Below are 22882 nucleotides of genomic sequence, written 5' to 3' on the forward strand. Positions count from 1 at the left end.
TATCATTAGTGGCTTCCTAAAGGCACATTTTAAGGAGAAAATGAAAATATCTGGGTCTGTGAGGGGGTACCCTGCCAGCATAGTACCCACTGGTCTGGGAACGGTGAAACACACCCCCATGCCAACACACATTCATACAATGGAATCCTCTTGTGCCCCACGAAACGAATAGTTCCTTTGACAGACTGAGCAAAAGCTGATCCCTGTGTCTGTATGCCAGTTCCTGAGCTCACCCCTCCGACTCACGCAAAATGAAAACAAGCCTCTCCTCTGGCAGGCATAGGACGGCCGATGGGGAGGTTGATGCCCAGTCAGAAAGGCCCGCGGGGCATCGGCTAGACTTTACACTATGTGTGCAACAGACGTCAACTAAACATCTCGTGGTTTTCTCTGGTATTTGTCTGTCTCCAGGTAAAAGCTAGGCAAATAAGACCAGCCTGGTCTCATAAAATGTACATGAACATGACAACATTTTTTGCAATTCAAAATGTATGTGCTGTATAACACGTTTGGCTGCAGGTTTTCAGTGAAATGGCCAGCTAGGGGGCGCTAAAAGCAAGTAAAATGGTGCCGTATTCAGACGTGGTTTTAAGGTGACTTTAAGATCTCTTTTTTTCCATACCTCCCTAAGCTAAAACATTTGCCTGAACCGAACCATTAGTGTTTTAAAATAAATATGAGAAGTTAAAAAAGACATCCTTACCTTATCAATGCCTGAACCTAACCAATAGTGTTTTAAAAGGTAGAAGCGATACGAAAAAGCACTTTTTCTGAAGCAACCACTTATGCCTTTTGTATCATTAGGTATCTTTATATGTAAAACATTTTTAATTGGCAAAAACTTACCGAGTGCATCATTATTAGAGAAGATTAACTTTAATTTACAAATCTGATGTGATGTACCAGAATAGGGCATTTTATAGAAGTAATCCAAATTTGTTGAATATGGAATCCACTGATGACCACAGGTTCTCAATATGAATAGCTATATTTTAAATTTAGAACTAATATATAAGCTGCATTTTTTGGGTTCAAAATGAACAAAATGCCATTATTGCTTGAGTGCATAAAAAACGTCAAAATTACGTCATGTCTGCCAACACAGAAAAGAATAGCTGGCTGTCACATGATCCGGCTGGGGAAACCACGCTGTTCAGTTCAGTCAGTCATTTTCACACAGTTTAGGACAGCACCGCTGCAGTCTAGATGGATGTTTATCTGTTAACAAGGGCATGACTGTTAATCCGGCATACCGGGCATTTTCCCGGTGGGCCGACACACTTTGGGGCCAGTCAGGGGCAGACTGGCCATCGGGAGAACCGAGCGGGCGGATGTGTCGGCCGTGAAACGGACAGAATGGGCTACGATAAGCTAAAATGAGCCACTGCGTTATGCAGAATGCAGAAAAGGACAGCGAAGCAAATAGTCTGTCTGTTTATAAATTTGTTTAAAAGCTACTATAGGTACACGTTATGCCATGAAATGTATAATCATCTCAATTTACTGATTTCAGAGCACAGTAACGTACATATTAGTGTATTTAGTGTGTAACCATTATAACATTCTGCTAAATAAATGATTAATAAAATGTATTATTGCAATCGTTATAATGCATATTATTGTCATGTTTAATAAAGTATATTTCAATAGGGGGTCTGGGTAGCACAGCAAGTAAAGGTGCTGAATATCATCCCTGGAGTCGCGAGTTCGAATCCAGGGCGTGCTGAGTGACTCCAGTCAGGCTTCCTAAGCAACCAAACAGGCTCGGTTGCTAGGGAGGGTAGAGTCACATGGGGTAACCTCCTCATTGTTGCTATAATGTGGTTCTCACTCTCGGTGGGGCGCAGGGTGAGTTGTGTGTGGATGCCGCGCAGAATAGCATGAAGCCTCCACACGCACTAGGTCTCCGTGGTAACGCGTTCAACAAGCCACATGATAAGATAAGAAGCAAACATTATTAGTAGGCAAAGCAGTCTTCTATGTAAGTACCCTGTTCTCCACCTAAAAGCGAGTGTCAGAAAAGCGCTATAAGTGGAAATTAATTAACTGAAAATATGTAAATATTATGTTTAATCAAATAGCATAATATCAACATGAAAATAGCACATTATGACTACTGACTCTGAATATCTCCCAGCCATGATCACACACAGGTGATGTACAGGTAAGCTCAAACGCAGAAGAACAGTGCCGAAACACGACTCGTGTGAAGTGTTCTTCAGCAGATTGCTTGCAATTTAGGTTTCAACCACAGATGTCGCTAGAGAGCACAACGTTCCGTAGTGCAGCTTTATGCATAAATTCAATCAACATCAAATCCTACAACAATATTATGTATAATTAGGACTAAATAGAGGGGAATTAATTTTGTGGGGATTTTTTTTTATATTTTGCCCTGAACCCCCCTTAATTTCTGACCGTGGATGGTATTTACAAAAACGTTTGTAACATTTAACATTTAAATGAACATTACATGCAAAGAAAATAATTAAATAGTTTCACAATTAAAATGTAAAAGCATAAAACTGCCTGGAACTGCATAGAACTTAAACATAGATGTTTAAACCAGCATCGACTGTAATTTATGCTACTGTTTGCTGATCTACAAAATAAGTCTGAAAGCAATTTTTGGTCAATCGATATATTCTAATCTTCATTAATGCTTGATATTTTTGCAATCAGGAAGCATTTTTGTGACTTGAGGTGTGGGAGACATTTATCGTTCAGTTGTGACACTGAGATTTGTTGATGGTTGACAACTATTGCCACTAAACACTTCATACAATATCATTTGTTCACTCTGTGGAAACCGCCATGCTACACTGAAGTGTCTGTCATCCGAGAGTTTTTTTTTTTTGCATTCTCCCAGTGTGATTTTAAAGAAAACACAGGTGCAGCTCAACATCTGGTTCGTCAGAAAGGACCACAAAACATGTCCTGGTCTATTGGGAATAGCCACGCCGGAGGTTGCATGGATGACAACATGATGTAACTTTTGACAAAATTCTGCAAATGTTATGTGAGCACCTCCATACTGTGAAGCACACACTTACTATCTCACACAACTGAGAGTGTTCTGCTAGGGAATGAAGGTTTACCATGCACGACATCAGAACTAAATTACAGCAATCAGCCAATGGTAACACATTTCTCTACTGAAACGTCTGTAGATGTGTCGCCCATGATTTATAGTGATTAATAAAGTGTTAAAACTGAATTTCTCTAGCTGGAAAACCACAGTGGCCAGTGATAGAATCAGGGATACAAAAAAAAGGGAGAAAGTTATAGCAGGTGTTCCAGGAGCATTTTATCAGTTTGAATACCGGTTTTTGCTAATTTGATAATTATCTGACAATTTTAGCCATAAAAAATTGGTGCTACCACCCCTTGAGTTCGCAAGTTTGCTAGATTGAATCCCAGGGCGTGCTGAGTGACTCCAGCCGGGTCTCCTAAGCATCCAAATTGGCCCGGTTGCTAGGGAGGGTAGAGTCACATGGGGTAACCTCCTCGTGGTCCCTAAAATGTGGTTCTCGCTCTCGGTGGGGCACGTGGTGAGTTGTTCGTGGATGCTGCGGAGAATGGAATGAAGCCTCCACATGCGCCATGTCTCCGTGGTAACGTGCTCAACAAGCCATGTGATAAAATGCGCGGATTGACGGTCTCAGACGTGGAGGCAGCTGGGATTCGTCCTCCACCACCCAGATTGAGGCGAATCACTACGTGACCATGAAGCACATTGGGAACTGGGAATTCCAAATTGGGAGTAAAAGGGGAGAAACCTACTTTTTGGCAGCAAGCACTAGAAAAATAGTTTTTTCCCTATAACATTCCGTCACAATGTACACATCTGAAATGTAGGTGGCGCTATAATGCATTTTAGCCCTCACAGATGTGCTGGTCAGTAGAAATTTTCTAATTTTTCAGTTTATGCACCACTCTCATTGTTTTATTGAATATCTCGGCCTCTGAGTGGACTAGAAGCTCAATCTAGATGTCATTAGAAAGCTGCGATCCTCATCTGTGTGACGACGTATAACATGTCATCATCAATGGTGGATGATGTGTTTAGCATGCTTTTTTCAAAATATGATGGCATATTTTGTTCTGGACATCTAAGAAATAACACTGGATTAGTCAGCCAAGCAAGGTCACAGACAATTAAAAAATTAGCCATTTTTTAAAGATATAAAGTTTTTATCTATTTGGGTTTACAGCAGCAATGATCGGTACAAAAAAGACACATATCTATTTGATGACATATTAAAAATCATATTTCATTTTGGGATTCTTTGACAATCATTTGAACTGTGGTATTAGGCAACAAAATAAACATATACAGTCACATTCCTGAGAATGAGAGCTTTCATTTGATATATGACTTGCCCATGTATGTGCCATGTGAGAGACTTTTGTATTCATATTCATATTTCTACCTCATTACATCTAGGGGGCGCTAGTGAAGCAAATGATTTCAGGCTTTATTTTGTGTAACATAAATGCAAAAGTGGTGTTATTCTCTGAAAAGTTCAATTCTAAGCTTTCAAACGATAACTCATTTGCCTGACCTATACATACGGGGGACTTTAACGTTTTAAATCTAATCTTTTTTCGTGATATAGCGCCCAAATGCGGATGGGTTCAACTCAGTCGAGATCATTTGTGGTGGAATGTTGATTACCACAAAAAAATATTTTTACATACATGATTTTAGTGTGATAAAATCACATACTAACCTTATCTGTGTAAAGTTATTTACAATGCCGGGATTAGAAGGGTTTGTTGTCTTTAGAGCCTGACCGATAGGGGATTTTTGAGACCGATTTTAGTGGAGGAAAATTCACCAATTACCGATTATGGTGGCTGATATAGTTCATTTTTGAGCTGGAATGAAAACAGATATTTTCTATGTGGATTGTGCACCGATTTTATTAATACTGTCAATCAATTATTGGCAGGTAAGAAGCATTTACACCAGCCGAGACAAGAGATAAACAGCGGCAGCGGTGTTACACCGTATTGTGATATACAAGTTCTGGGGAAACTTTTAAATATTATATTTTGTAAATGCAATGACTGGAATTGTTCGGTTGAAGGGGGTACCAAACTGTGAATCCTGAACAAAACAGTTTGGTGAATACATGTTTACACGTTAGCTTCCACTCATCTGACAAGCAATGAAAGTAGCTACCTTGTTAGCTAGTTAGCTATAAGCTCGTTGTCACGGAGAGTAACAGATGGACCAGCATTTCGTCTCACCAACTAAGTAACAACGTAGTGTGAAATCAACACTCAACAGACACAATCCACCACCGCACCGTTGTCTGTTGAGCTGCAAAAAGATGCTCTGATATTTACCTTTCAATCTGCTACATTACTGACTGCACTGGCAAACTATAGCTGGCTAACAGCAAACAGATGTGATAAACAGGAGTGACATGGTTGTCAGGGACAGGGTTAACGTTATATTAGTTATATTGAAAAGGGAAAATGATGGGGTCATTGTTTATTAACTTTCCAGTATGTATTTCAGTTAGACTAATTAGCAACTTACCATGAAGACACCGCTTTACACTGCACCGCTTAAATCCGCCCAGTCTGCCAAGCCACCATCAGCTCAGAGTCAGCTCTGTAAGCAATGGAATCGGAGCGCGCTCTGCTGGACAAACTACGTAATGACATCAATTCTAAAGCATTGTTTTCTGCATCATATGTACTTCATATCTGCGCATATCGGTAAGCATATATGCCGATACCGATATATCGGTGAAAGGCTAACATAGGCCGACAATGTCGGCCACTAGTTGTCATGGCAACAAAATGTGAATATTGGATAAAAATGTACACAGAAAAGCTTAGTAAGCAATTTTATCGCACTAAAACATGTAAACAAGCATTTTGTTTATGCCTTCTGGCTGTATGTTTGAAACAGTGAGTATTTTAGCGTTAATGGACTGTGCCTTACTTTTTCCAAGTGCTGAATTTTGCTTTTAATTAAAGGAGGGATGAGTCAAAACTGTTTTTTTCATCAACATTAGCACCATTTCAATCTCGATCACATGCTTTATGCATGCACAGAGCGCTAGATGGTGCTATAGGTAGAGTAATCGAGAAATCACCAAGGAGATTGGTGATGCCAATATTTATATTGAAAATGAGATATTTTTAGTCTGTTCTCATCCAAATCTGATTAGATAGACATGGATTTTATCACTGGAGACATATGGATTAATTTCATGCTGTCTTTATGTGCTTTTTGGAGCTTCAAAGTTTTGGTCACATTCACTTGCATGATAAGGACCTACAGAGCTGAAATATTCTTCTAAAAATCTTAATTTGTGTGCAGCAGAAGAAAGAAAGTCATAAACATCTGAGAGAGAATTTAAATTTGGGGGTACACTATTCCTTTAAGAGTCAGTTCATGGAGTCAGTTCATCTTGCAGGGCTTGAACCTACAACCTTTGGGTTACCAGCCCAGCTCTTTAACCACCAAGCTTTACCAGCATTGCCTATGACTATTCATAAAGGTACTAAGAAGGTGTTCAATCCAGAAATCTTTATTCTCAGCTCGGTTGTTTGCTTCAACATCTGAACTCAAAACTACCCTGACAGTGTGGTTTTCAGGGCAATAAAGCATCTCATGAAAGCCACACAGTAACTCTGATCTAATAATAAGTAATAATGACATGTTATTTAATTGCAATCAACAGTTGCATAATAACAAGTGTTCTGCAAAGTATAGAAAACCTACAGCAAACTGAAAGCATTCAAACTTGACTTTTATATTTATATATGCGGCTTAATGAAGCATCCTGTTGCATGTAAACAGGAAAGACAGTCTTACTGAAAATATATATATTATTTTTTTTTTTTCACTGTTAAAAACTACCATTAACAGTCTCACATTTCTCTCAAGTAGTGTTTATTTACCCTTTCACGTCTTGTTCCTTGTTTCTCCATCCTGTCCGACTTTATTATCCAAAAACTATTTCAAACGTTCATCCCATGATCCTCTACACTCTCCGAATCCATGAGGAAAAGCTTCGTTTCCGTGACCAAACTGCGCTATGATTCAGATTATGAAGATTATTAATCAGATTGCATAAATGAGTTCATTCACAGTGTTTGCAGGAACGCTCGGCGGCTCTTCAGAAAACTGTTATTCCAGAGGCAAGTTCGCCATGTTGTCAAATTTTCTCTGGTAGGATTTCTCTCTCTCCTCCCGGTAGAGGCGGTTCAGATGGTTTCGGTAGTTCAGGGCTTCAGTTACTATTTGTGACATCAGACAGGAGTTGAGTTACCTACTGTGACTAGTTATTATGTCCGCAACATTAGATGCACTGCAATGACTGCGCCAACAGTATGGCGTTATATTAGTGCCACAATTCTGAGCGCAAAATGTGCATTTTGAGCGCACAAAAAAAAACCATTGAGTGCTCAAGATGCTATTTTGAGCACGCAAAAATGTATTTTGCACTTGGGTTGGAGGAGAAAACAACATTTCAGAATTCTGAGAAAACTTTATCCAAGCGCATAACTGATTTTCATTTGCTCAAAATAAATGTTTCTTTGCAAGAAGATACATTGCTTTACAAAACCGAGTTCAAGCACGTGCAAAATAACTTTTTGTGCCCTCAAAATATCATCTTGTGCATGCACAAATATTTTTAATGCGCTCAAAATATAATTTTGCATGTGCAGAAAATAGTTTTTGCACTCAAAATATCATCTTGCGCGTGCAGAGCATTTTTGTGCCCTCAAAATATCATCTTATGCATGCACAACATTTTTAGTGTGCTCAAAATATTATTTTGCATGTGTTGAAAATTGGTTTTGCACTCAAAATATTATCTTGTGCATGCACAACATTTTTAGTGCGCTCAAAATATAATTTTGCATGTGTTGAAATTTTTTTTGCACTCAAAATGTAATCTTGCACATGCAGAGCATTTTTGTGCCCTCAAAATATCATCTTATGCATGCCCAAAATTTTTAGTGTGCTCAAAAAGAGACCAGCGGTCAACAGATGTGGAAAGGAAGTCCCGCCTCACAGGTAAAAGAGCCAATCACCTTTTAGATACAGGCCTCGCCTGTCAATCAACTGAAGAACGCGCATGCGCATTAGCCATATAAGCCTGGGAAATTGTGTTTTAGCATAATATGAGGTAAAGAAGCACACTTTATGATACCAGTTTTGTTCGATTTAACTGCAGATTTAAAGTAAGCTCTTTGATCGTCATCTTGACCAACTGTTTTTGAGATTTTGGCCTTTGTCCATTCAAGTAGATGGGAGCTGAACTGGCATGACTGGAAATAGCCTCCCGAGAGCGTTCCAAAGATGGCCGACAGACTTGCTAGAAAGACTTTGGTTAAGATGCTATTTCAGGTTTTAATAAAAAACATGGTCTAATTTGTAACAGTCTATAATCTAATGTGTTGAATCCAATATCTCTATTCAGACTTTCTGAATGTGAATATATTAATGGTACTTTGCTACTTTTTTGTTGTAATGGCTTTTATGAACGTTTTAGTCCAGGAAATGTTCTCTGGAGTTTACTATGCATCATTCCTGAGGCAGTTCTTGTCTGGAGAATCTTTCCTCATTGAGCGTTTGGAGTTCATCCTCATGAGTTTGCTCCTGTGGTCCACTAGATGTCGCTCTCCCATCTTGTCTTTCCTCCAGTGTTGGCTTTGTGGGGCCTCTGTTGAAGGGGTTGAGCAGCTAAATAGAAGAGATACCAAAAAGAGTCAATTGTTTTTGAATAATGTGCACTGATGCCTCACAACGAGACCAGGAATGTGCATTGAAGTTCTCAGATTGTGGGAGAGTGAAATAGGATTGTAATAGAAGTCCATTAACAGTGAATGCACGGGACTATCCTCATCCAATTCTGAGATCTTTTGGGCAAGAATGAGAATAAACATATATCAGTTTGGCTAAGTGAGCTAAAGTTGTTATCAGTTGAATTTAGGGTGATGCGATCAATTCATTGTTTACATGCACGTGGAATATGCGGTTACATGTCAGTGCAATTAGTGATACAGGGTTCTGCTGGGACGTGTAAACGGCATGAATGCAGGTCTCTGTAGCCTTGACACATTTCAAACTTGCCAGTACAATGCATTTACAAGATTTTATTAGGCTACAACAGATCTCCAATAAGTTATATAGCTCACCTTTTCGTTTAGGCTAGGGAAGTGTTGTCTTTGGTGGGTCTGTTGGGACTACGGAAGGTTCATTCTTCCGGGACAACAGTGTGGTAACAGATGGCCGTGGTGATGTAGGAACTATACTCAGCTCACTGGCAGGCCTGAATTCTTTGGCTTGTATCGTAAGTGATGCTTTCGAGTTTGTGGTGACCTGGTTTTCTTTGAGAGTGACTGTGTATTGAAAGCTGATTCTCAGAGTATTGTTGTTTGTTTTAGGGAATGTGTTGGTGTAGTTTCAGGGACCTTTGACTGCTGCATATTGTGAAAGTTCAGAAAGTACACCCCTGCCAAGGAGATGCTAAAAAAATATGTTGTCTAATTGTGTACTGTACACAACATCCTGTACAAATCAAAAACAAATTCCTTAAAACGAGATACACTTTCGTGAAAAGCAAAGTTACAGAAGATAAGTGTTGTTTTCAGAGGTATCTAACAATATTAAGTGATGTTATGCTTAAAACAAGAAAAGAAAAAAACCTGAATTTGCAAATGAAACTCTAGTCGCTATATGGCAAGCCGTTTTAACATTTAAAGCCCTGAAGTCCCTGGATGCGTAAATTAGGCATTTGAGGTATCATTTGAAAGCTCAATCACCTTTTAGATATAGACATCGCCTGTCAATCAACTGAAGAATGCCCATGCGCATTAGCTATATAACAAACATTTAAACATTTATGCATCTGGCAGACGCTTTTATCCAAAGCGACTTACAGTACAGTGCACTTATTACAGGGACAATCCCCCCGCGGAGCAACCTGGAGTTAAGTGCCTTGCTCAAGGACACAATGGTGGTGGCCGTGGGGATCGAACCAGCGACCTTCTGATTAACCTTCTGATTAACAGATATGTGCTTTAGCCCACTATGCCACCACCACTATAAGCCGGTAAAATTGTGATTTTAGCATAATATGAAGGAAAAAAGCATACTTTATTAAACCAGTTTTGTCCGATTTAACTGCTGATTTGTAATAAGCTCTTTGATCGTAATCTTGGCCAACTTGTTTTGAGATTTTGGTCTTTCTCCATTCAAGTAGATGGGAGCTGCACTGGCATGACAGGAAATAGCCTCCCGACTGTGCACAACATCCTGTATCATAAACACTAAAAGTGCCAATTTTTCCTTAAAACGATACACTTTCGTGAAAAGCAAAGTTATATAAGATAAGTGTTGTTTTCAAAGTTATCTAACAAAATTAAATGATGTTATGCTTAAAACAAGAAAAGAAAAAAGCTACATTTGCAAATGAAACTCTAGGCGCTATATGGCAAGCCGTTTTAACATTTAAAGACCTGAAGTCACTGAATGTGTAAATTAGGCATTTGTGGTATAATTTGAAAGCTTCAGGGAACCTCATCACTTTTGCATTTAGTTCCATAAAATAACAAAATAAGGCCTGAAAACATTTGTAACATTGCAAATTGGCCCCACTCTACATACAAAATTGTAACTCACTTTACTCACCTGCTCCGAAACTCAGTGGTTCCAGCTCCTATACAGGACACCTTTTAATATGTGTAATATGAGATTGTTTATTTTTCTGTTATGTCAGATTTCTTTTACAATGAAATTACAGTGTCATGTCTTGAAAGTGCAATACAAAACTTAAATAAACCGTAACATCGTCTTTGGGTTGACTTACTTATAAATTACAATTTTGTCATTTACTCACCCTCATGGTTTTTTTTTTAAAATCCTGTCAATCCTGTGAGGCATTTTGAGTTATATAGGTTTTAAAGAGTGTATGTTTTAATGGTGGCAGCCCCCAGAATAAATTTAAATAAATAATTCAATTAAATAATAACTGAAACCTAGGTGACCAACTGGCACTTCAGACACTTGTATCCAACTTATAGGAGCAATATGTAACATTGATATCAAATGTTTAAAATGGGTACGGCAGTCCAAATTCAAAATATTGGAAAGAGTTGTCTCCCCGCCACCTCCTCCCCAGACTCGAAGCTCACACAGGTTGCCAGGTTGAGGACACGCAACAGGAATGAGCAAACTGACAGCGGTAAGTGGCGAGCCTAACACTGTAAGTTTATCAGCTAATGTATATGTTTGCAATGTTTTGAAATTATAAACCAGCTCATGTGGATTTTTTATAACTCTGTCAATGTTAGCTAGATGTATTGCCGGCTTCCACGGCTGCAGCGTGCTGTGTTTGGCTGCTAACTTGTGTCAAATCTGGCAACACTCTGTGTCTCAATACTATTGGAAAATGAGCAGTGGGCGGGGATCACACAGGCCAAAACACAAACAGAAATTCTGTCCCGGAACAGGCATTTCAAAGTAGAATATACTGGCTGTAGCATTGTTTTTGGAGAAGCCAGTATTTCAACATAGCATGTTTCCTAAATCTCTGATAACATAATATGTTAGTCATGCTTTAGTACAGTAAATATGTGACATATTGCATCAATATACATCAGTGAGTCAGCAATCCTCTGCTACTCACACCAATCAGTTTTAAACATTGAGTCAATGGTTAGATGGTTTGGTCCATTCTTTGTATCCACGCAAACAATGTTAAGCACTAGTTAGTACCTTTTTGTAGACCTCTTTGTTCTTTTCTCACCCCAGTGGCTCTACTGATATCACAGGTACACTGGGCAAACCCCACAACTTATCTCACACCTTGTCTTACACTTCTGTCTCACACACCTGGTGCACTCAAATGAACAGCCATTTTACACTCTCAGGTACACTCTTGGGATTGGCGGCGGATCCTTAAAGTGACAGTGCACACTTTAAAGCAAGTCTGTTGGCCATAAGGTATGATTGTTTTGGTTACAAATGACAGGTTGTCATGCATGTAACTACAAAGACAATACATTTGAGTGCATGTATTTACACACACAAACACTACAATTGAACATTACAACTGGAGTGCTTGCATTTTGCTCAAGTTGTTGTACATGAACGTACCCATTGCCACATAAAAAAAAATATCTGAAATCGAATTGCTTAATCTGAATTATTATTATTAAGAAATTGATGGTGTATTCTTCTACTCAGACTTGTTGTCTTTAGATCATCTAATAGAGCCTTAGTCACTTTTGAATTGTTATTCAATAAGTTCTGTAATGTTGAACTATTTATCCCTTTGGGTATGGCTTTAACATCTTCTCTGAGCTGAGATCTTTCTTTGTAATAACTTGTGCATTCTGATAGAACATGTTCAACTGTTTCTGTTAATCCACAATTATTGTACAGCCCTTTGTTATGCTTTCCTATCTTAAGAAGTGACTGTTTCAATGCAGTGTGTCCGATACGTGAAATTACTGTGTAATCCCTTTTGCCACAAACTGCTCTCTCATTTCCGACCGCTTTTTTAATTCCAGATAGATGTCTTCCCTTTCTCTCCTGGGTCATAGTACTCCTCTGGCGTATGTTTCTTTCTCCAATGTGCTCTAAGTGACTCATCTCAATTGCCTCTCAGAGACCGTCAATCCGCACATCTTATCACGTGGCTTGTTGAGCGTGTTACCGCGGAGACATAGCGTGTGTGGAGGCTTCACGCTATTCTCTGTGGAATCCACGCACAACTCACCACATGCCCCACTGAGAGCGAGAACCACATTATAGCTTACCACATGTGACTCTACCCTCCCTAGCAACCTGGCCAATTTGGTTGCTTAGGAGACCTGACTGGAGTCACTCAGCATGCCCTGGAAACGAACTAGCGACTCCAGGTGTGGAAGTCAGTGTCTTTGCTCACTGAGCTACCCAGGCCCCTGGCGTCTGTTTCTTTAAAATTTTGCAGTGTTGGAGATTATCTGTATGTGCTTGATTCTATGCTCATGAGAGCTCTGAGACTCTGGTCCCACCCTGATAGTAAAATGAAGCGTGATTGGTTGAAGATAGAACGTGTTACGATTGGTCCCAGTAATGTGGCCGTTATCTGATTGGCTTGAACAGACGATGGGCGGAGTCCACCTATTTGTCGATTTGTGAGCACATCTTAAAAATCGACAGATGCATGTAGCGACCGCGTATGCACAGGAAGCGATCCAGAAATAAATGCTGGCAAAGTTGTGTTTGTAAGTTAAAAAATATATTTGTAAATAATTTTACAAATATAATTTTATTAGCAAATCTCATTTTATTTATTTGTAAATTCACTTTATTTTTGTTAAACTCCTAACATACACTCACCTAAAGGATTATTAGGAACACCTGTTCAATTTCTCATTAATGCAATTATCTAATCAACCAATCACATGGCAGTTGCTTCAATGCATTTAGGGGTGTGGTCCTGGTCAAGACAATCTCCTGAACTCCAAACTGAATGTCAGAATGGGAAAGAAAGGTGATTTAAGCAATTTTGAGTGTGGCATGGTTGTTGGTGCCAGGCGGGCGGTCTGAGTATTTCACAATCTGCTCAGTTACTGGGATTTTCACGCACAACCATTTCTAGGGTTTACAAAGAATGGTGTGAAAAGGGAAAAACATCCAGTATCGCGGCAGTCCTGTGGGCTGAAAATGCCTTGTTGATGCTAGAGGTCAGAGGAGAATGGGCCGACTGATTCAAGCTGATAGAAGAGCAACTTTGCCTGAAATAACCACTCGTTACAACCGAGGTATGCAGCAAAGCATTTGTGAAGCCACAACACGCACAACCTTGAGGCGGATGGGCTACAACAGCAGAAGACCCCACCGGGTACCACTCATCTCCACTACAAATAGGAAAAAGAGGCTACAATTTGCAAGAGCTCACCAAAATTGGACAGTTGAAGACTGGAAAAATGTTGCCTGGTCTGATGAGTCTCGATTTCTGTTGAGACATTCAGATGGTAGAGTCAGAATTTGGCGTAAACAGAATGAGAACATGGATCCATCATGCCTTGTTACCACTGTGCAGGCTGGTGGTGGTGGTGTAATGGTGTGGGGGATGTTTTCTTGGCACACTTTAGGCCCCTTAGTGCCAATTGGGCATCGTTTAAATGCCACGGCCTACCTGAGCATTGTTTCTGACCATGTCCATCCCTTTATGGCCACCATGTACCCATCCTCTGATGGCTACTTCCAGCAGGATAATGCACCATGTCACAAAGCTGGAATCATTTCAAATTGGTTTCTTGAACATGACAATGAGTTCACTGTACTAAAATGGCCCCCACAGTCACCAGATCTCAACCCAATAGAGCATCTTTGGGATGTGGTGGAGCAGGAGCTTCGTGCCCTGGATGTGCATCCCACAAATCTCCATCAACTGCAAGATGCTATCCTATCAATATGGGCCAACATTTCTAAAGAATGCTTTCAGCACCTTGTTGAATCAATGCCACGTAGAATTAAGGCAGTTCTGAAGGCGAAAGGGGGTCAAACACAGTATTAGTATGTGTTCCTAATAATCCTTTAGGTGAGTGTATATTTATAAATCTAATTTTTATTTGTGATTTCATTTATTATTTGTGAAACTCCTTACATTTATTTGTGAACCAACTTTTGTATTTGTAAATCTCTTCAAATGTTAATTTGTTTGTTAATATGAAACAAATATAGCCCCATACACCATTGGATGCATTCCTATTAAGTTAACCATTACACCTCATTCATTAGTGGTCTTTCCACCTGTAATTCAAACATCCGGCAAATAAGGAAAGCAAAGTTTAAAATAAATAAATAAAATTGCAGCAAGATAACAATCAAAGAGAAACTAAATAAAGAATGATTTCATTCAACATTTACTTCACTAAAAGGTGGAACATTCTCAAGGGACTGCTTTGTCCATTAGCTCAATTTGGAATAATTGCAATTACGCCATTACAGTCAAAACCCCAGTGAGCTGCAATTTTCTGTAATGGGCTTTTAATCTTTCCGTAGTGCTAAGTGATGGATATTCATTCCAAAAAATCCCCAGGAAATACACATGGACATCTTACTTATTCTAGTTATGAGAAAAAAGGTGATTCGTTTTTCAATATTGCTAGGATATCTATTATGTGCATTACTCTTTTGTCCATTACATTTCTTAACGGTTCTGTTCCAAAACCTAGTGCACTATGTTGCTATGGCAGCTGCCTTCTAAGGAAGCATCCTAACTGAAATGGAACATGGAAAGTTCTGTACATGGGCAGTAACTTTAGGGCTAGATTTCCAGATAACAAACCTTATACAACACATACACAGCAACACAGGTGAAAATACAGTCACAGAGCTTCTTATTAATGGGCTGCCTTCATTTATATCGACATTACTAGAAAGGAAGTAGAATGTATAATAGGTGCAATAGCAGATAATGTAATAATCAGAGAAGAACCTCAGAAATAAATTGCACTTGACCCAGCCCATTAGTGCCAACCGTGGCCAAAAGTATTGACACTGACATCAATTTTGTGTTTTGCAAAGTTCTGTGTTTCAGTCGTTGTGGTGTTGATTCACATCATTTATAGATTATTGTGCAGAGTGATCAGATGCATTTTAAATAATTGCAAAAAGCTTCATTAGCCATAACTTGTGCCCTGGCACAAAATCACCAGCTAACATCATTTCACTAACCATATCAGCAGCACCTGGGAAAGTGTGAACGAGTACTAGTCAGAAATCACTCTATCATTGCTCAATATTGGCAGCAGGTTGGTGTGAGGGCATCTGCATGCACAGTGAGGCGAAGACTTTTGTACAATGGCCTGATGTCAAGAAGGGCAGTAAAGAAGCCACTTCTCTCCAAGAAGAACATCAAGGACAGACTTAAATTCTGCAGGAAGTACAAGGATTGGACAGAAGACTGGTGCAAAGTTATTTTCTCTGATGAAGCCCCTTTCGGACTGTTTGGGACATCTGGAAAATCGATAGTCCGGAGAAGAAAAGGTGAACACTACCATGAGTCCTGTGTCGTGCCAACAGTAAAGCATCCAGAGACCATCCATGTGTGGGGTTGCTTTTCATCCAAGGGAGTGGGCTCTCTCACAATCCTGCACAAAAACACTGCCATGAATAAAGAATGGTATCAAAACGTCCCGCACGAGCAACTTCTCCCAACGATCCAGGAGCAATTTGGTGATGATCCGTGCATTTTCCAGCATGATGGAGCACCATGTCACAAGGCAAGAGTGATAATGAAGTGGCTCGGAGATCATTACATTGAAATTTTGGATCCGTGGCCAGGCAACTCCCCGGATCTTAATCCCATTGAGAACCTGTGGTCAATCCTCAAAAGGCGAGTGGACAAGCAGAAGCCACAAATTGTGATCAACTCCGAGCACTAATAAGGCAAGAATGGATCTCCATCAGTCAGGATTTGGCCCAGAAGCTGATATCCAGCATGCCAGAGTGAATTGCAGAGGTTATGAAGAACAAGGCTCAACATTGCACATTTTGACTCTTTGCATATATTGAATGTTTTTGCCAATAAAAGCCTTTAAAACCCATGAAATGCTTATCATTGTTTTCCAGTATACCATAGAAACATGTGAAAAAATTATCTACAAATACTGAAGCAGCAAACTTTTGAATGTATTTCACTGACAATACTTTTGGCCACGGCTGTATGCACGATTTCCCCAAACTCACTTGTGCCTAGACTTAGCGCATGCTTGCATGAAATATAAAAATGCATGGCTTTCCCCACCATCTATGCACGTATGACTCACTTTATTGTGCTGAGCTTTAGGCATAGCGCTCTTAAAATTAGGCCCTATGAGTCATACAAAAAGTGCTCACTTTTTGCAATTCCTTTTGATGCCTCAATAAACATGAAATATCTGTACTTTTCTAGGATGCACATTATTTTTATTTATTTATTGTTCGCATGGGAGCTTGGATGGAACATGTGGTAAAGCAATTACATAATAATGTGAGTAAACATGATAGAGGTAGATGAAAGACACAGTTAAGTTTGAATTTGTCATCACTGTCATCACAGGCCAGAGAACTGCGATATGATTTTAAAGAATATAACCTTGACATTTGAAACAACACAAAAACCCCCTCCACATGGCAACTCGTACCAGAGACCGTTAAAGCAGTTCTTCCTTTGTGCCAGATTCCAGACAGCTTGAGGAAATATCCTTGTTTATAGGCAATAACTTGATGAGAACACTATTGGGAATTCTGAGTTAGCAAGCCTGTATTCATACCTGTGAATATATTATAGATGCAGAAATAAACTCAAACTTAATGACAATAATGTATAATTGAAGAACACGTGTCCATGCATTCCATGCACATTATAACAGGGCATTTTCTATATGTAATTTGATACAAAAGGACAACCTGCCATTTAAACACAAAACTCAAAATATAACTTTTCGAAACTTCATAGTCACGGTTTGTTTTACACACAGTATTCCTCATCTGTAACACACTGATTGAAACAAATATAAATAAATAAAACACATATAAAAAAGGACTGGGTATATTTTTAATGGCAACATTCTACACTAGCAGTAAGCAGCATTTTTAAATGCCATTTCTTTTTCCTTTTTTTCGCCCAATTGTTTTGGAATGTCCAATTCCCAATGTACACACTAAGTCCTCGTGATGGCGCAGTGATTCGCCTCATCTCAGGGTGGCACAGGACAGATCCCAGCTGCCTCCACATCTGAGACCGCCTACTCACATATCTTATCACGTGGCTTGTTGGCCGCGCCACCGCGCGTGGACCACGCCCAACTCACCACGCGCCCCACCGACAGCGAACCACCTTACAGCGATCATGAGGAGGTTACCCAGTGTGACTCTACCCTCCCTAGCAACCGGGCCAATTTGGTTGCCTAGGAGACCCAGCTGGAGTCACTCAGCACGCCCTGGGATGCCCTAGCGAACTCCAGTGGTGGTAGCCAGCGTCTTTACTCGCTGAGCTACCCAGGAGCCCTCAAATGCAATTCCTTAAAGAATTGGCAGGATGTTTTACATGATTAGTCCTTTTCAGCATCCTTGAGTGTATTTAGTTGCATTGTTCAATGACTAAGAGATTTACGTCACTTATGATTTCATGAGGGTTAAATTCTTTAAGGCTTTAACACTTTTTTTTCCCCCATCAAAGAACAAAATAACTGGGTTTTCCTTAGCTTTTATAATCAAAGCAGCTCTTTACAGGGTTTCAGTAAGGACAAAGTATTGTCTGAATGAAGTCAAAAATATTGTTATTACCAGTTGAACCTTGGAAATGAGATAAATGTGTTTTGGAAGATAGGACTGCTTGCTGTTGGAAGTTGAGATATCTGGAGATATAACATCTTAGTCTTCCACCTCAACATTGTTTTGATTCAACAGAACATGCCATCGTTCTATCTTCTTGTCTTTATTCTTCAAACATTCATACCAGTGCTTCAAACACTCGCTTTTAGCCGTGATACCAAGCTGGCATCCACCTGTATGAAAAGAGCAAAGAAGCTGCTGTTTAAATCTCTGAAAGTAACCCTGTATATCTATGTATTGTGATCAGTCAATTTTAGAGGGCTCTTGCCATTTTCATGAGTAACATCCATCTTTTGGCCAATGGGCACTCATCTGAGACTAAGACTAATTTAATCATAACCACTATCCTCACTGTCACTAAAGAGTCCTAATCAAGCATCATATTCATTATGACATCTCACCAATGAAGTCGTTAGATTTCCCCATGTCGTAATCCCACACAGAGATATTCAAAGTCTTCTTCGCCAGTTCCCCATGCTTGATCTCGTAGCCGAACTCCTGCAATCGCAAAAACCAGACTATATTTTCAACATGAAAAAACATGACGGATCCGTGCTGCATTATACAGTATATACCAAAAGAAAGTTTCCTTTCACTGTAGTGTCATAGCGCATTAAAACCTTGTCATAATGCCACGTCAGTGTCGACCGTGTCAAGAGGCTCATTGCACGTATCGTCAGAGACAGATAAAAAGAGTACCTCATTAAACTCAGGGTTAAGGGTCTTCTTCTTGATCTGAGTCTTATACTTTGCTTTCTTCCCCATGTCAGGCTTCAAGCAGCTGCAAAAGAGCACAATACAGAGTTGCAAGGACACAAAGCGTATTTGTGATATTATTTTTCTCCCCAATTTGGAATGCCCAATTCCCAATGCGCTCTAAGTCCTCGTGGTGACGTACTGACTCAGGACGAATCTCAGTTGCCTCCACGTCTGAGACCGTCAATCTGTGCATCTTATCACGTGGCTTGTTGAGCGCATTACCGCGGAGACCTAGTGCGTGTGGAGGCTTCACGCTATTCTCCGTGGCATCCACGCACAACTCACCCCGTGCCCCACTGAGAGCGAGAACCACATTATAGCGACCACAAGGAGGTTACCCCATGTGACTTCCCCTCCTAGCAACCAATTGGTTGCTTAGGAAGCCTGACTGGAGTCACTCAGCACGCCCTGGACTTGAACTTGCAACTCCAGGTGTGGTAGTCAGCGGTTTTACGTCCCGAGCTACCCAGGCCCAATGTATTTGTGATCTTTAAGTCAACGTATAACGAGTCTCGGCAAGAGCTATTTTACAGGTTCTCTTACAGAGAAGTCCACAACATTTTGAATACACAGTATATTTCAGTCAATGTCCTCTTCGGTTTTATTCAATTCTTGCATTGATTTACTGGATTCTTACATCTTTACAAACGGGTCAGAATAGCCATTGGAATCCATTGCTGCTAGATGAGCACATCGAACCACACCCACAATCAGGCGACCTTGTTGGCTGTTGTAGGTGAGAGAAACCAAGATACGCCCCCTCTCCTCTGCTTCTTCATCATCCTTTAACTAAAATACACAAACAAGATGAGAAAAGCCCCGTTCACACCACCAGCGACATTGTCACTGGAAGTCGCTAGTCCATGTACAGTGAAGTAACTTGTAGGCATTCCTACTGCTGTTGCATTAACGTTATTGGTGGACTGCAAAACTTGCCATAGCTTAAGTAATCTGATCACAGATGAGATGTACTGCTGGTAAAACTAAGATATTATTAAAAAATGACAAGGAAGCCGTTCTCTTGTCTTCAAGGGCGAAGATTTGGCTTCAACATTGGTGAGGGGATGCACTTGCTTGTTTTGATTATTGGTTCCAACTTTTCTCAACTTTGTCGTGGTACTCGCAACGGCCACATCTTGTCACTGTCGCTCGTGTCGCTCTGCTCTTATTGAATGAATGACTTCATGCCACTTTTTTTGTTGAGTGAACAGGACTTAAAGCCATCTATCTTTGGCCTGTAGATGCTAATCAATCATTTTCAACTTGTAAAAACTTATAGTGCATACAGGGTATTTTTGGGCATTGCTAGGGCCATGCCCTACCAATGGAAAACTGGAACAACCTGATGTTAATTGACTCCCTCAAGGGCACAATGGTGATATTTCATGGATCAGTCCTTGCATGGTTTAAACCTACAAACCTTCAGTTACCAGTCCAATTTGTTACCCACTAGACTACATCAATGGACTCTACTGGAGTAACTTGAAACAAGTATTCTTTATCAAGTTTAATTCTCATGTGATTTCTAATATGCACCACAATGGATATTCTGATACTCAATATGCATATGTGTTATTTTACCTCCTCCTCATAGAGCGCCATGCCACGAGACACCCCTCCGGCAGCTGTACGTCTCACCTGCGCACCATAAGACAGGTATCAGTCAATGAACTACAACGCAACTCTCACCATAAACTCATTACAGTAAACCTGCTCAAGAGCATTTCCTATCCTGTCCACTTACCGGAACCACTCTTTCAAGACACACGTTGAAATGTTTCTTCTGGTTCAGCTTGAGTTTTTTCAAGACCACCCGCGTCTCGCCGATAAACTCATTATGGCCGAACTTGTCCTCATCGCTGACAGAGAGCCTGCAAGGGAACAATGCGGATGCTGACCCTTTCCACTCTGGGAAATGTCACAGCTTTCGTTAAGTCCAAACTATTCTAATTGAATACATCGGTGAAGCTCTCCAATAATCTCGTAAGTTGCTAAAATTACGACCCAAAATTGGTCACAGGTATGTTCTGATGGGGTCACAAACAGCAGGGAAAATAACATGCTAAATGCAAAATCCAACATGAGACTATTAAAATGTGACAATTACTTTACTAGTCAACCTATGTCATCATATTAATAAGTTTGCATATTGTTGGGCCTATGCAGTTTGTTGGGAAAATAATAAACATGAAAGTTGATTTCAAAGACAAGGTGTCACCATTAAACAATTTTGGTGCAGTGTTGGGTTGCTACTCATTACAAAACCAAAGCAAAACAACGTGAGATCCGCTGGAATATGATTCAATCTAATAAAGCTGATTCTACCGGAGTGTCTTTTTCTGCATGTCTTCATTGGTGATGCCATGATAAACAAGCGTCTCGTTCCACATAGGATTCAGGGTGGTATGAAGAGTCTTGGTCCGAAGCTTGTTTGACTAAGAAATTGACAAAAGATGACAGTCATTTTATAAAAGTTAACAACTTGTACAGCAAAACACAAAGTAAACTCAGCCAGCCAGCCACATCCAACATAAGTAGGAATTTTTTAATATTACTACCTTGCTGGCTCCTGGAAGCAAGTGCAATTTAACGTAAGGATCAGCCAGACCATTAGAGTCCATTGGCTTGAGACCCTTCACCAAAGAGAGAGAGAGAGAGAATGAGTAATTTTATTGTTAGCAATAAAGTTGTGATGAGATCAGAAACATTCTAGGATGCGTTTTCCCAATACCGAAACAGATTTCATTGGAACTGCCAGTTCTGGGATAGAAAGACAATACCTTTGCTTTGATTATATTGCATTGCAGTTCGTTCTTCTCCTCCTCGAAGATCAGACTGAACTCTAACATGCCCAGGGTGGCTAGAAAGCGGACACTATTGTATTAGTGGCGTGACAGAGAAATACCAATAAAAACACCATCAATGTGACCCAAGAAGCCAAAGAGCATTCCAGTTACTTCAACACCATCTCAAACAAATGTCTGGTGATATTTGGCATTCTGTGATATAAGAATTCAACGGTAAACCATTTTGTTCAGTGTGCTTCCTGGAGGGTGCAAGCATGTCCATATGTCAGTGCAAATTAGCATCTTACTGGCATCATCAGAATCATAGCTGTTGGCGTCCTCTTCATCCTCTGCAGTGGGGGGTGGTGGCTGGCGTGAAGCAGGAACGCTGTTGGCAGCTGGCAAACTTGCTTCGGTCTGCATAGCAGGTGGTACCCTAGCCTCCGGTCCAGTCACAGGATCTAGAATTCCTACCGAGTTAGAGACAAGTGCACTTATTGTGTGGATTATGCATTCTGAAGGAAACGGTGTAATCACTAGGCACCCAAATCAATAACTCAGTTCCATCAACCAATCATAATAAGTCATTTGGTTGATGCCATTGTCCAAAGCATCTCACAGTTCACTCGGTGTGATCACACTAGGCTTTGAGTATGCAACATTACTTAAGACCTTGCCACGGGATATGATGTCACACTCTAGGGATTTGTTTTTAATAATAATCTAAAAATAACAAGTAATAGTACCGAGTCATCTTGATCAAGGGCACAATGGCAATAGCTCATGGGTCAAACCTATAGACTGTAAAAAAAGATGGCCGACGCCCCTTCGCTCTTTTCCATTGGTGAGAACTGAAGCCGCCAGTGTCCCGATATGGCGCTGACATCTTGGGACTTAAGTCTGCGCAGTTGCGATTTCGGGACCAGACCTGCGCAGTAGTGATCAGGAAGTAAAGCCGCGAAATCAAGGCCCCGCCCTCACT

At 40.2% G+C, this 22882-nt stretch overlaps 2 protein-coding genes across 6 annotated transcripts in view; both read right to left on the minus strand.

Annotated features, from left to right (window-relative positions):
- LOC127636232 (tetratricopeptide repeat protein 28-like) overlaps positions 1 to 7204 on the minus strand; it is a 326436-nt gene extending 319232 nt beyond the window's left edge. Inside the window, exon 1 of one of the 2 annotated variants that reach the window (XM_052116671.1) lies at positions 6928 to 7204. In XM_052116671.1, the coding sequence (XP_051972631.1) occupies positions 6928 to 6957 (30 nt within the window). In that variant the 5' untranslated portion in view covers positions 6958 to 7204. The remainder of the gene's footprint in view (positions 1 to 6927) is intronic. The other variant, XM_052116672.1, reaches the window with a different exon arrangement.
- A 9736-nt stretch (positions 7205 to 16940) lies between these two features.
- LOC127636234 (rabphilin-3A-like) overlaps positions 16941 to 22882 on the minus strand; it is a 29161-nt gene continuing 23219 nt past the window's right edge. For all 4 annotated transcript variants that reach the window (XM_052116679.1, XM_052116678.1, XM_052116677.1 and 1 more), the window contains exons 8-17: positions 22209 to 22370; positions 21895 to 21974; positions 21673 to 21747; positions 21440 to 21549; positions 20859 to 20985; positions 20696 to 20752; positions 19752 to 19903; positions 19055 to 19136; positions 18757 to 18853; positions 16941 to 18528 (exon numbers count right to left, since the gene is read on the minus strand). In XM_052116679.1, coding sequence (XP_051972639.1) covers positions 18395 to 18528; positions 18757 to 18853; positions 19055 to 19136; positions 19752 to 19903; positions 20696 to 20752; positions 20859 to 20985; positions 21440 to 21549; positions 21673 to 21747; positions 21895 to 21974; positions 22209 to 22370 — 1076 coding nt within the window. In that variant the 3' untranslated portion in view covers positions 16941 to 18394. The remainder of the gene's footprint in view (positions 18529 to 18756; positions 18854 to 19054; positions 19137 to 19751; positions 19904 to 20695; positions 20753 to 20858; positions 20986 to 21439; positions 21550 to 21672; positions 21748 to 21894; positions 21975 to 22208; positions 22371 to 22882) is intronic.

Source organism: Xyrauchen texanus, chromosome 43 (genome assembly GCF_025860055.1).
Source record: "Xyrauchen texanus isolate HMW12.3.18 chromosome 43, RBS_HiC_50CHRs, whole genome shotgun sequence".
NCBI classification, from domain to species: Eukaryota; Metazoa; Chordata; class Actinopteri; order Cypriniformes; family Catostomidae; genus Xyrauchen; species Xyrauchen texanus.